The 11,714-nt window shown below is 60.0% G+C and overlaps 1 protein-coding gene across 2 annotated transcripts in view; it reads left to right on the top strand.

Annotated features, from left to right (window-relative positions):
• The first annotated feature begins 692 nt into the window (after window positions 1-692).
• Window positions 693-11,714, top strand: part of CUNH16orf74 (chromosome unknown C16orf74 homolog) — a 30,018-nt gene continuing 18,996 nt past the window's right edge. The window contains exons 1-2 of one of the 2 annotated variants that reach the window (XM_032853819.1): window positions 693-885; window positions 9,429-9,474. In XM_032853819.1, coding sequence (XP_032709710.1) covers window positions 9,447-9,474 — 28 coding nt within the window. In that variant the 5' untranslated portion in view covers window positions 693-885; window positions 9,429-9,446. Of the gene's footprint in view, window positions 886-9,392; window positions 9,475-11,714 lie in introns of those variants that run through there. The other variant, XM_032853818.1, reaches the window with a different exon arrangement.

Here is an 11,714-nt window from a genome sequence, read left to right on the forward strand (position 1 = left end):
CTCCTAAGAAACCCTTTGGATAAAAGGTCTTCACACCCACCTGGAGAGGAACTGGAGAGTTACTCCTAGCTGGGCATCAAGAAAACCTGAAGCCAGGGCCCATGGCCCCGGGAGGTCCCTTCACACGCCCCTCTTGGTGCACCCGGGTTGACCTCCAGAAGTGAAGCTGAGGGCCAGACCCTAACACCAAGGAGGCTGCCTTTCGACCACGAAGGCCATCTGAAACCCCGCCACTCTCCCAAGACTGAGGGGTGGGGTGGGGGACATGTTGCTTACTTGTCGTCCCCCCCCCCCGACAGGCAGGGGATGGTGGGGTCTCCCACTTCTGGCCTCCCCTCCCCGCAACCGAGCGATGGGGCCCTCTCATCATGGGAGAACCCCGGCGCCCCTTCCCACCCCACCAGGTCTGGGGTGCACGGCCTCAGGGAGCCCGGCAGGCAGCCCCGGGGAGGGGCCCGAACTTTCCCCGGGCCCCACCCTCCACCTCCCCACCAGGCCGGGCGAGAGGAAACTGAGGCGCGAGGCCGGAGGCGCGGGCGCCGGGCGCGCCCCTGGCACGGTCCCCGGGAGGCGGCGGGCGGGCCTGCTCCGCCCCCGCGCCCGGCCGGTGCAATCCCGCGCCCGCGGGCGGGGCGGGGCCGCTGGCAGCACCGCCCCGAGGGGCCGGGCGGGGGCGGCGGGAGGGGTGCGCGCGGCGGCGGCCCGGAGCGCCGGCCGGGGCGTAGCGGGGGCCCCCGTGCACTGCCCGGCCCGGGCCATGACCCCCGCTGCTCTCTCTTGCAGGCTCGTCGCCCCGGCCCCCGGAGCCCGGCAGCCGCCGCCGCCAGCGCCCGGGCGGGTCCCGTGCGCCCCGGGCGCGGCTCCGCAGTGAGCCCCCAGCAAGCGGTGAGTGCCCCGCGCCGCGCGCGCCCCCCCTGCCCGGCTCGGCGCGGCCCGCCCACCCCTTCCAGAGGACGCCGCGCTCCCCGAGAGTCCGAGAAGGCGGCGTGCACGCCCCGCCGGTCCCGGCGGCGGGAAGGGCGCGCCCGGGGAGGCCAGGGCGTTCCGGGGGTGGCGGGACACCCTCGCGGGCCCGGGCGTCCCCCCAACTTCTGGCGGACTTTTCTGCCGAGAGGCGGATTTGGGGAAAGTTGGGCCCAGAGCCCCGGCTGTGTTGCGCCTTACCCGGGGCCGGTGGGGGTGTGTCCGCGCGTGGACGCCTCTGGCCCCCCGCTCTCCACCCGGCGCCCCGCGCTGTCACGAGCTCCTCGGGAACGGGCCAGACCGCCATTCCTGAGAGCTGGAAAGGAGCCCGGCCGGGGTGGGGGCAGGGGGCCTCGAGAGGAACCATTTCCCCTCTATGGAGGCTTTCAAACTATATTATTCATGAGCCGCCTCACTTAGGAGCCCCCTGGCCTCCCAGGGCATCAAAGCAGGTTTGCAACCGCAAAGGGCGACCAGTGTGAACGCACGCGCGACTTCTCCCGGCCGGCTGAGCTCTGCGGAACTGGGGGAGGCTCTCGAGACCCGGGACCCGCCGGCCCGGCCGCGTGTGGGGCGGGGTCAAGGGCGGTCAGCCTCGGCGCCTCTGTTGGGCCGCGGTGGAACCGCGAGGAGAGTCAGTCCCCACTGCCTTAGCAGCCGGAGGGTCACGGAGGAAGGGCAGGTGGAGGCACTTCTGAGAGAGTGGAGCCTTTGTGGCACAACACCCTATCTTACAGATGGGGAAACTGAGTCTCCGAGAAGCTGAGCTAGATTGGCAGGCCCTGGGGTTTCCTGCCCCACCGCCAGGAATGCCCTCGCCTATCCAGGCCACGCCCACCTTGGGTTCTTTGTCCCACCCTGGGTACCGGTTCCGATGGATGGATGGATGGATGATTGGTTGGGAGGGAGGGAGGGAGGGTGGCCTGCGGTGTATTTATGGAAAGACTTAATCCCTTCCCAAGCCCCAAGGAGGCTGAAAGCTTCACCACCTAATCTCCTCTCCCTGGAAGCCCTTCCCTTGCTTGTGGGGTGCCACTCAGTGGGTACTGAGCCCGAGTTTAGGTCACCTCTGAGGCCTGGAGCTGGGAACTTGCCCTCGGTGGCTGTGGGAAGGGAGTGATGCTCTCTAATGTATCCCCAGCACCTGCGGTCCCTATCACCTGCCTGGCCCCTTTTCATCCTCTGACCAAGGAGTGGTGTTGTCCCCATTTTACAGATGAGGACACGGAGGCTTGTAAAAGTCATGGGGCGGGTAAGTGGCAAGGCCAGGCCTTGAACCCTAAGCCCTGACAGTGAATTGCTCTGGAATATGGCAGGGGCCAGGCCAGGCCTCTGGGACCAGCAAGTGCAACACCTTCCCCCATTAAAGCTTTATGCACGTAACATATACACATGGGACTATGTGCACATGAAGAGTGTACGCCAGATCCGGAAATAGGAAGTCCCCAGGAATGTCCTCCTGCCCCTCCCAGCAGCGGTCTCTCTCAGGTGCCAGCGGTGGGCCCCACGTCTCCCACAGGCCGTGTCACATCCAGAAACCCTCAGGGGGTGAGCTGGCGGGGTCTCTCTGACGTGGGCTGGTAATCTGTGGGTCCTATCGTCAAGGCTGCTGTGAAAAACAATTGCATGTTTTGGGGGACACCTGGATGGCTCAGTCAGAAGAACATGTGCCTCTTGAGCTCAGGGTGGTGAGTTCGACACCCACATTGGGTGTGGAGCCTACTTTAAAAAATTTTTCTCGAAGATTTTATTTATTTGACACAGAGAGAGAGAGAGATTGAGAACGAGCAGGGGGAGCAGCAGGGAGAGGGAGAAGCAAGTTCCCTGCTGAGCAGGGAGCCTGATACGGGGACTCGATCCCGGAACCCCGGGATCATGACCCAAGCCGAAGGCAGACGCTTAACTGACTGAGCCGCGCAGGCGCCCCTAATTGCATATTTTTAAATTAACCCTGTGGAGAATTAATCGTTAACTTGCCCTCTAAGAGCATACCCCGTATTTTTAAATAAACATTTGTATGGACATAGAACACGAAAAGCTACACAAACCGTAAGGTAAGCATCGAGCTTGATTATTACGCAGAGGTTCAGAGCAGGCAGTGAGCAAGTATTTTGCTCAGAGTTACATGGTCAGTCACAGGGAGGCCAAGGCTGGACCTCAGGTGGCCCAGGCCCCTTCTCCAGGACACAAAAGTAGGTGGGGATCTCACGGGGCGCCTTTGCCTCCCTGCCCCCCATCCTCTGTGACTTCCTGTTGGTGAGCCACCGTGGGGGAAGCAGCTGTCCCCGCTTCCCCCCTCCCCTCCCGAGGAGCTGAGGAGCTCGCAGCCTCCTGCAGGTCCGTGGGCTAAGGTCAGGGAGATGCTCATGTTTGCACTCCGTGTACCCGGATGGGAGGCGTGTTAACACGTGTAGCATCTGTTCCCGGCACAGACCCTTTGGCTGGAATTGCAGGAATTCTAATCCTGTTACAAAAAGCAAGTGCCTTTTCTAAAGAAGGAAGAAAACCAAGATGTTCCCTGTGCCGACTAGGAGCCCCGGGTGGCCAGTCCGTCAGAACCGTCTTCCCCTGTTTGCAGTGCGGAAACAGGCGTGGAGAGCTGGCCCACGTCCCCCAGCTGCGAGTGGCACCTGGACCCATCCTCCCTTGGCCGGTCCACCCACCTAGGCCAGCGGCCACATTCCTCAGCTCTGATTCTTCATCCCGGCCCTCTGCTTGGGCTCGAGTGAGGTCTTTGTTCTGTTCAGTGAGTCATGACCTCCAGGGCATCTTTCCGATTCCCTCTAGGACGGTACTCCGCAGAGACGGAGACCGGCTTCCAGCTGGACCCGGCCTTGCACTCACGGTCCCTCTCCGGGCCTCCCTGTCCTCATCTGGGAAGCCCACATGAGCACCCAGACCACCGCTGTGGAGAGCTGCCGGACTTCGCAGATAAAATATAGGATGTACCTGGCACGCGACTCTCACTCTCGAGGTCGTGAGTTCAAGCCCCATGTTGGGCGCAGAGATTACTTAAAAATAAAATATTTTTTTAAAGATTTTATTTATTTATTTGACAGAGAGATCACAGGTAGGCAGAGAGACGGGCAGAGAGAGAGGGGGAAGCAGGCTCCCCGCTGAGCAGAGAGCCTGATGCGGGACTCGATCCCAGGACCCTGAGATCACGATTGAGCTGAGGGCAGAGGCTTAACCCGCTGAACCACCCAGGTGCCCCAAAAATAAAATCTTAAAAAACAAACAAAACAGGAAACTGGACACCCAGTTAAGTTTGAATTGTGGGTTCATGAAGGATTTGGGGTCTGAGTATGCCCCATGCAGAAACTGGGCACTGGATATTTTATCTGGAGCTTTTTCTCTCCGGCCTCCTCCAGCTCTAGACGCCTATGACTGCCTCCAAGAAAGACGGGCCCTCACACTCCAGAGCCCAGCCTCTCTGGTCCACAAAAGTAGTGCCTGAAGGGAGTCAGCCTGCCCCGGGGTCAGCCTTCAAGAAGTCGGGTCTCCCCCGCCGTCCCTCGGTGGTTCTATGCCATGGACCCGGTACATCGCCGTTACTCTGTACTTAGTGCAGAGAATAGTTCGGCTTCCCTTTCTCTGCGCCGCAAACGTGTGGGAGGTGAGCTGGGGCACTCCCACCGCTGTGGGCTGGTGGTTCCTTCCCGAGTGCTCTGAAAACAGTCGCAGACAACTCAGCCGAGTGTGTCCCTCCCCTGGAGATGCTCAGGCTTTTAGAGAACGCGTGGTGTGCAAAGCAGCTGACGCGTCTCTCCCGCATCTCTCTCCGAGGCACGGCAGGGAGGCAGACCCCGAGGGAGGAGGTGTGTGTCATTGCCATCCCTGCCTCGGTAGGACCCTGCGGTGGCCCCTTGGCAGTAGGGGTGCAAGAAAGAACCTGTTCAACTTCAAGCTGTTGTGCAAATAATCAACAATCTGAGATTTCAAAGGGAACATCGAGGAAAGGGAGGTGTTTCACGCTCCTGCCCAAGTGTGAAAGAGGGAATGTTTATACCTGAGCTAGCGGTTCCCTGGGCCTGGCGGCACTTGCCCCTCTAGCCACGAGAAGGGGGTGGACCCCTCCCACGAGATCGCTTCCCTCCCACTGACTCTCTTTTTCCTCATCGCAGAAACCTGTAAGTTTGTACCGAATGCAGCCCTGCGCCACCCGGGTCGGGCTTCCTGGCCCCGGGACCCCTCAGAGCTCCGTCCCCCCACCCCCGTCTGTAAAATGGGGAGGCAGCGGTGATGTCTCTCTCGGGACATTTTTAGGGTGGAGGGGAGTGATTTTTATAATAATCTCGGCCCAGGACTTGGCCTCTTAAAAGCCTCAGGGAGATGGATATCTGTGGGCTCTCACGACTGTGATGCTGCCGGCCAGGGAGCTGGAAGTGGGAGCGGCCTCACTCCCCCCCAGTCAGGCCTCCATTCACCCAGCTGTAGAATCGGGTCCGGGGACTCCCCTTCCGAAGGGCTCGCCCATTCATGGGGCCCTCCCCGCAGTCTCTGCCCAGGCTGGCCGCCTGCCGGCAGCCCCAGCAGGGAGGGGGTGGAGTGGATCACCTGTGGGAGTGTCTCCTCCTGACCCAGCAGCCCAGAGGGGGGGCCCATGACATGGGACACCCCTAAGGGAGTGCCTTCACAGGAGTGCTTGGGGATAGGACCGTCCCCCAGGCTGCCTAATATTTGACAGGTGAGGACACAGAACCTGGGGGGCCGAACTTCAGCACCTCTGGCTCAGAGATGGCAGTGACTTGCCTGAGGTCACACAGCTCTTGGACCCTGGTTCTTCCTTGTTCCTCTGGGCCACTCCCCGCCTGCTGCCTCTGTCCTGTCCTGTGGGGAGAGAGAGGCAGGGTCACGGCCTGTGTGCTGGGATGAGGAACGCCGGTTTGTGACAATTCTCCATTTGGGAATTTTAGGAAGCAGACACAGAGTCGCTGCACACCACATGACCCCTTGACGTGAGCTGGCCTGACGCTGCGCAGCTTCTTGTCCCTGTGTCCCCTGAACCTAGGCTGTGGCCAGTGCTGCTTCCTCCTCCTCCTCCTCTCGCTTCCTTGGTCCGTGTTCATTTTCTCTAAACCTCCCTCTTCCCTTCCTCCCTCCCTCCTTCCCCTTCCTCCCCCCATCCTGCCCCCCCATCCTTCCCCCTTTCTCCCTTCCTCCTTCCCCTTCCTCCCCTTTCCATACCTCCTCCTTCCCCCTTTCATCCTTCCCTCCTTCCCTCTGTCCCTCTCTCCTTCCCTCCTGAATGTTCTGAAATGGGTATGTTTCAAGTCACGAGATAGCTTTACAGACACCTGTCACTTCAGGACAACCCTTGGGGAGGTGGTGCTCCTGGCAGAGAATGGCCCAGCCTCCCCCCTTCCCCCTGGCCGCATCAGAGATGTCTCTAGGGAAATAGGGTCTGATGCACCAGACGGTGGTCTGGGCCACTGCTGGGGAGGCGGTGGGGTCGGGCACAGAGGCTGCGGACCCCTGTTGCTGCCTGTGTCTGCTCTTCTTTCCTTGCGTGACTTCTCTTGAAGTAGTTTCAGGCTTCCAGAAAAGTCGCAGGAACACTGAGGGCTCCTCCAAGTCCTTTCCCAGAGATGAAGCTTAGCCACATTTGCCTTAGGGGCTCTGCGCCTGCACACGCATATGTTGATTTCCTAGCTGACCCGTCTGAGTTGCACTGCAGGCACAGTGGCCCTCCAGCCCAGACGGCTGGGTGTGTGTGTCGAAGGAGCCACGAAGGCCTCTCACAAACGCAGGCCGATGACTGAGATCCGAGCCCTGAAAGGTGACCGCATCTGGTCACCTCATAGACAGTTGTCTTTCTTTTGACTATTTTAGTATTAGTCTTTTTTTTTTTTTTAAGATTTTACTTATTTTTTTGAGAGTGCAGATTAACTATCCTCCCTGCGCCTCTGTTTCCCCCTCTGTGGAATGGGGATGGGGAGGGTCCCAGCCTCTAGGGGCTGTTGTGAGCATTGACTGACCCGGAATCTCCGTCCAGGGCTGTGACGGGCCCACAGTGAATGCTCAAGAGATAACACCATTAGTCCTACGGGACTGGCCATGGGCTCTCTTTTCCTCCAGCCCGGCCCCTCCTCTCCCCCTGAAGATACCCCCTCCTTGGTATCGAATCTCGCCCATGATTAGAATCCTCTGGGGAGCTTTTAAAAAATCCCAGTGCTAGGCCCACACCCCAGGCCCATTAGCCTAGAGTCTCTGGAGTGGGACCCAGGCATCTGTATCTTTTTAAGGGCCCAGGCGAATTCGTGGGGTCATAGGAGACAGTGCTCAGGGTCACTGCAGTGGTTATGGACACCCCCTGGGTCTTGTTTTGAGATGAAGGTGCCAAGCCTGCAGGTGGGGCGGGGCCTGCGACCCTGGCATCTCTCACAAGCTCCTGGTGATCCCACGCTCCGGTCCCAGGACCACACTGCAAGGAGTACGCCCCTGGAGAAAGGCCCCAGCTGGAAACCACTGCCCGTCTTCCCTCTGTGGCTGGTGTAAATAATAGCATCGGACACTTCTCGGACTGGAGTTCTGTGCCCTCCTGATCGTACCGTCGTCCTGCTGCTGAGTGAGACTGCCAAGACCATCATCCCCATTTTTTTTTTAAGATTTTTTTTACTTTTTTTTTTTTTTAATTTATTTGACAGACAGAGATCACAAGTAGGCAGAGAGAGAGAGGGAGAGAGAGAGGAGGAAACAGGCTGCCTGCTGAGCAGAGAGCCTGATGCGGGGCTGGATCCCAGGACCCTGAGACCATGACCAGAGCCGAAGGCAGAAGCTTAACCCACTGAGCCACCCAGGCACCCCTAAGATTTTTTTTTAATTTATTCATTTGACACAGAGAGAGAACACAAGCAGGGGGAGTGGCAGAAGGAGAGGGAGAAGCAGGCTCCCCGCTGAGCAGGGAGCCCAATGTGGGGCTCCAGCCCAAGACCCTAGGATCATGACCTAAGCCAAAGGCAGAGGCTTAACCATCTGAGCCCCCCAGATCCCCCAGCATCATCCCCATTTTAAAGATGAGGCAAATGAAGCCTGGGTTGGTTGAACAGCCCATCCGTGGTTACCCAGCTAAGCCGGGCTCTAGTCCAGCCAGGAGGGCACACAGCTCCATGGCCTGCAGGCAAGTCAAGAGACACTCGACCACCGTCTGTCCCTCTCCTGCCCTGTCTCTCTCCCCTCCCACCTCCCACTCATTTGTGCTCTCTGCCTTGTCCCCAGTCCCCCAGCCCATCTCCTAAGAAATGCGTCCGGGCCCCTGCCTTCCTACCTGTCCCACAGACCCAGCCTGGGTAAAACCGGAGCCCTCACCCTGGGTTTCTCCAGGCCAGCCCCTCCTGGTCCCTCCAGCACCCGAGCCTGTGTGCCTCCCAGACTTCCAGCTGCTTCTCCACACCCTCACTGTCCCCCCCACTGCCCGCACTGCTCCCCCACCCCACACACCCCATCTTCCATCCTAAGGCTCCATAATTTCTGGCCCAGAACGCGCTTCTCCAACCTTAACAGACACACGACTCCCCGGGGGGCCTTGTTAGAATACCGATTGTGGCTCAAGGCTTCTGGGTGTGCCTGAGATGCGGCATTGCTAACAAGCTCCCAGGGGGCCCGAGGCTGCTGGTCCAGCAGCACCGCCCGTGTAGCGAGTTCCTGGGGGAACCCCAGCATTTCCTAGCCACAGATGCCGGCCTCTGGGCAGAACAAGGAGAGCACAACGTGGGGCCTCGCTCACACACCCATGGTGGAGATCCAAGGGGCTTCCCTCATGGCCACCCTCCTCGCCTCTCCCCCAGGCAGCCTGGCACACAGGCAGCTCCCTCCTCTTCCCCAGAAGGGTGAGCAGAGCCTCACAGGCCCCAGACCCGGGTTGGGGCAGCCCCGGGGTTGGAACCCCCGCTCTCTGAGCCTTGATTTCCCGTCTGTGAGTAGAACGTCCCGGGGCTGGAGCACACAGGTGCCGAACACTGTCAGCCTCGGCCTGTTTTATCCATCGCTCAGAATGCTCAGGGTAAATCCCATTGCTGGCCGACTGTGGGGACAATTTTAACTCCCATGGACTGAGGCCTTAGTGCCCTTAATCGGTTAGATGTCCAAATGCATTTTTAAATGAGGGGCGGCGCCCTGACAGCCGGTGAGCTCACCATGTCCTCCTGCTCCTGCTTCTGAAGCCAGCCACCCCTGTGGCCCCAAAAGAAAAGGCCAGGTCAGCCCCCGACCACGCTCTCACCTCGACCGCACCCCACCCTCCAGATCTCCCGTCAATGCAGCTCTGAGGCGCCGGAAAGTTTTTTCCACCAGCACAGACTCATCTTTGAGCCAACTCAGCGCAGATGTAGTCAGCACGCACCCTGACCTCACCAGGCACTGGTGGCTTCTCTCCCCGCTATTTCCTGTTGTGTACCAGTGGGGCGGGGTGGGGCGGGGGCCAGCTGCACATGGCCAAGACCAACAGGCCCTCTCTCTCTCCACAGGCCCACAGAGGCGCCGCCATGGGGCTCAAGCTGTCCTGCCTGAAAGGTAAGGGGGAGATCTTCCCCACCAGCATCTCTGGGGCTGGGAGAGGGGTGGGGAGGGGGAGGCATGAGGCTGGAGAGAGTAGGAGGATCCACCCTGGAGAAGGAGGGGGCCACCACTTAAGGCAGCATCTGTATACAGCAGGTGCCTTATAAAAGCTTGCTCTGACTCTGAGCGCCCCTGCAGGCCTTCCCTGTCACTGACAGCTGAGTGCTATGGGCAAGTCACAGTGCCCCTACGGGCCTGTTACCACTGACTTAGCAGGTCCGGCCTGCTGGGGGCTGGGGAAGGCCAACAGGGAGAAGATCTAGAAGGACACCAGGTCACTGTGGAATGTGGTAGGTGTTGGCAGAGGGAGCCCAGACACCTGTCTTGTGCCATAGACCCTCCTGGCCAGCGTCTAGATGACCCAGGGGCACTGCAGACCAACATGGCCCCTACGGAGACCTCTCCCCTTGACGCCCATTATTCAGGGAGAAATGCTCCCTAGCTGGAAATCCCGGAGTCATTCTGGTGGCCCCTCGCCCACGTGTGGCATGCTGGCAGCGCTGACTCACCTCCTGGATGTTTGGGAGGTGCCCTGGCCCTGGCCCTTCGCCACAGGAGGTCAGGGACGCGGGAAAGTGCAAGCCAGAGTGAAGGACCACGTTGTGTGCCGCTGCTGGGATGGGTGAGCTCAGCAGAGGCCTGGTGGGCCCAGCTTGCGGATTATGCCCCGCCCCCTTGGCCAGGGGGCGGGGCATCTTGATGGACAGTTCCTCCAAGACAATGCGCGAGCGCGGGACAGTGGTTCCCCTGGAGAAAATCAAGGTTTCGTGGGCAAGGTGGGGATGGGATGCTGGAGAGCCCTAGGCAGCCCACGCCCCTCCAGGGTCTGGTCCCTCTGAGGCCGCAGGCTGAGTCCCCACGGGAGTGGGGGGCATTTGTTGGGGCAGCATCTGTGGGGGTGGAGGGCCTGCAGTTGCCTCTGGACGGAGCCCCTGGTGCTCCAGGACCCTCATCCCTTGGACTTCGCGGCCCGTTCTCCCCGGCGCTGGGCACAGAGTAGGCATTCAATACAAGCTTTTTGTTTTGGTTTTTAATCGTGGTGAGATACGTGTCACATAAAATGTGCTGTCTTTACCATTTTTAAGTGTACAGCCCCCGGACATTATGTATGTTCATGTTGTCGCCCAGAGGTCCCCAGCGGCCACCTCCAGACCTTCTCCACGTCCTCGTCCCACACCAACGCTCCACCTGCCCCCCCGCCCCCTGCCAGCCCCACCTCCCTCGTCCTACCTTCCGTCTCTGCGAATTTGCCTACTCCAAGGGGCTCCCATGCGTGCAGTGATACAGTAACTGCCCTTTCGTGACAGGCTGATTTCACTCAGCATAACGTCCTCAGGGTCCGTCCCTGCTGTAGCAGGTGTCAGAACAGCCTTCCTCTCCAAGGCTGACGTCTGTTCCCCGTGTGTATGGACATCCTGTGGTTGATCATTCACTCCCCGTGGGCACGGGGCTGCCTCCACTTTTGGCTGCGGGGACAGGATGTCTTTGACAAGTCAGCCAAGGCCCTGGAGGAGCAAAGGGCTGGAATGTCGCTGGGGCAGCGAGGTTTGCTCACACGTTTGCACCGCAGCTCGTCAGGGCCTGTCCCCTGCCCTGGGCTGCCAGCCCTCTGCCCACACCAGCGTCACACAGCCCTGGCCTCCGGAGGCTGCAGGTCTCTGGGGTGTGACAGGAAGGGGGAGGGAGTGGGGGAGCGCAGGGAACCGAGCACTGGACCTTCTCTCTGTGCTTCACCAAAATGACCCAGGCCCACCAGCCCAGAGCCCCAGACCCTCCTCCTCCCAGAAGGGACGGGCCAGCTACAAAGGGCACAGTGCCCCACGGCCCGTTCCCTGCGCACTGCTGTCCACATTACCTTCTCGGGCCTCACGCCCGCAGGCGTGGTGTTTCCCCGCGGTGGGACTGCAGCATGTCTGGGTGTCCCTGGTCTGTGTCTTTCCATGCTCTCTAACGCCTGTGTCCCATCCCGCCATGAGTGGGTCTCTGGGCGGTTTCCAGCTTGTTGCCTTTGTAAATCATGCCGTTTTGAACATCTTTGATTTCTGATTTGTTAAATTAGTATTTCTTTGGGATAAATCCCAGAAATCAGAAGGACCCAGTCAAGTCGTTAGAATACGTGGTGAGTTCTTCCTGGGGGCTCAGCCGGGACAGGACCCTGTTCTGCACCTATTCTGTGTGGATCCGCTCCCCTGTCT

This window comes from Lontra canadensis, unplaced genomic scaffold (assembly GCF_010015895.1).
Source record: "Lontra canadensis isolate GAN:19392208 unplaced genomic scaffold, GSC_riverotter_1.0 scaffold8, whole genome shotgun sequence".
NCBI classification, from domain to species: domain Eukaryota; kingdom Metazoa; phylum Chordata; class Mammalia; order Carnivora; family Mustelidae; genus Lontra; species Lontra canadensis.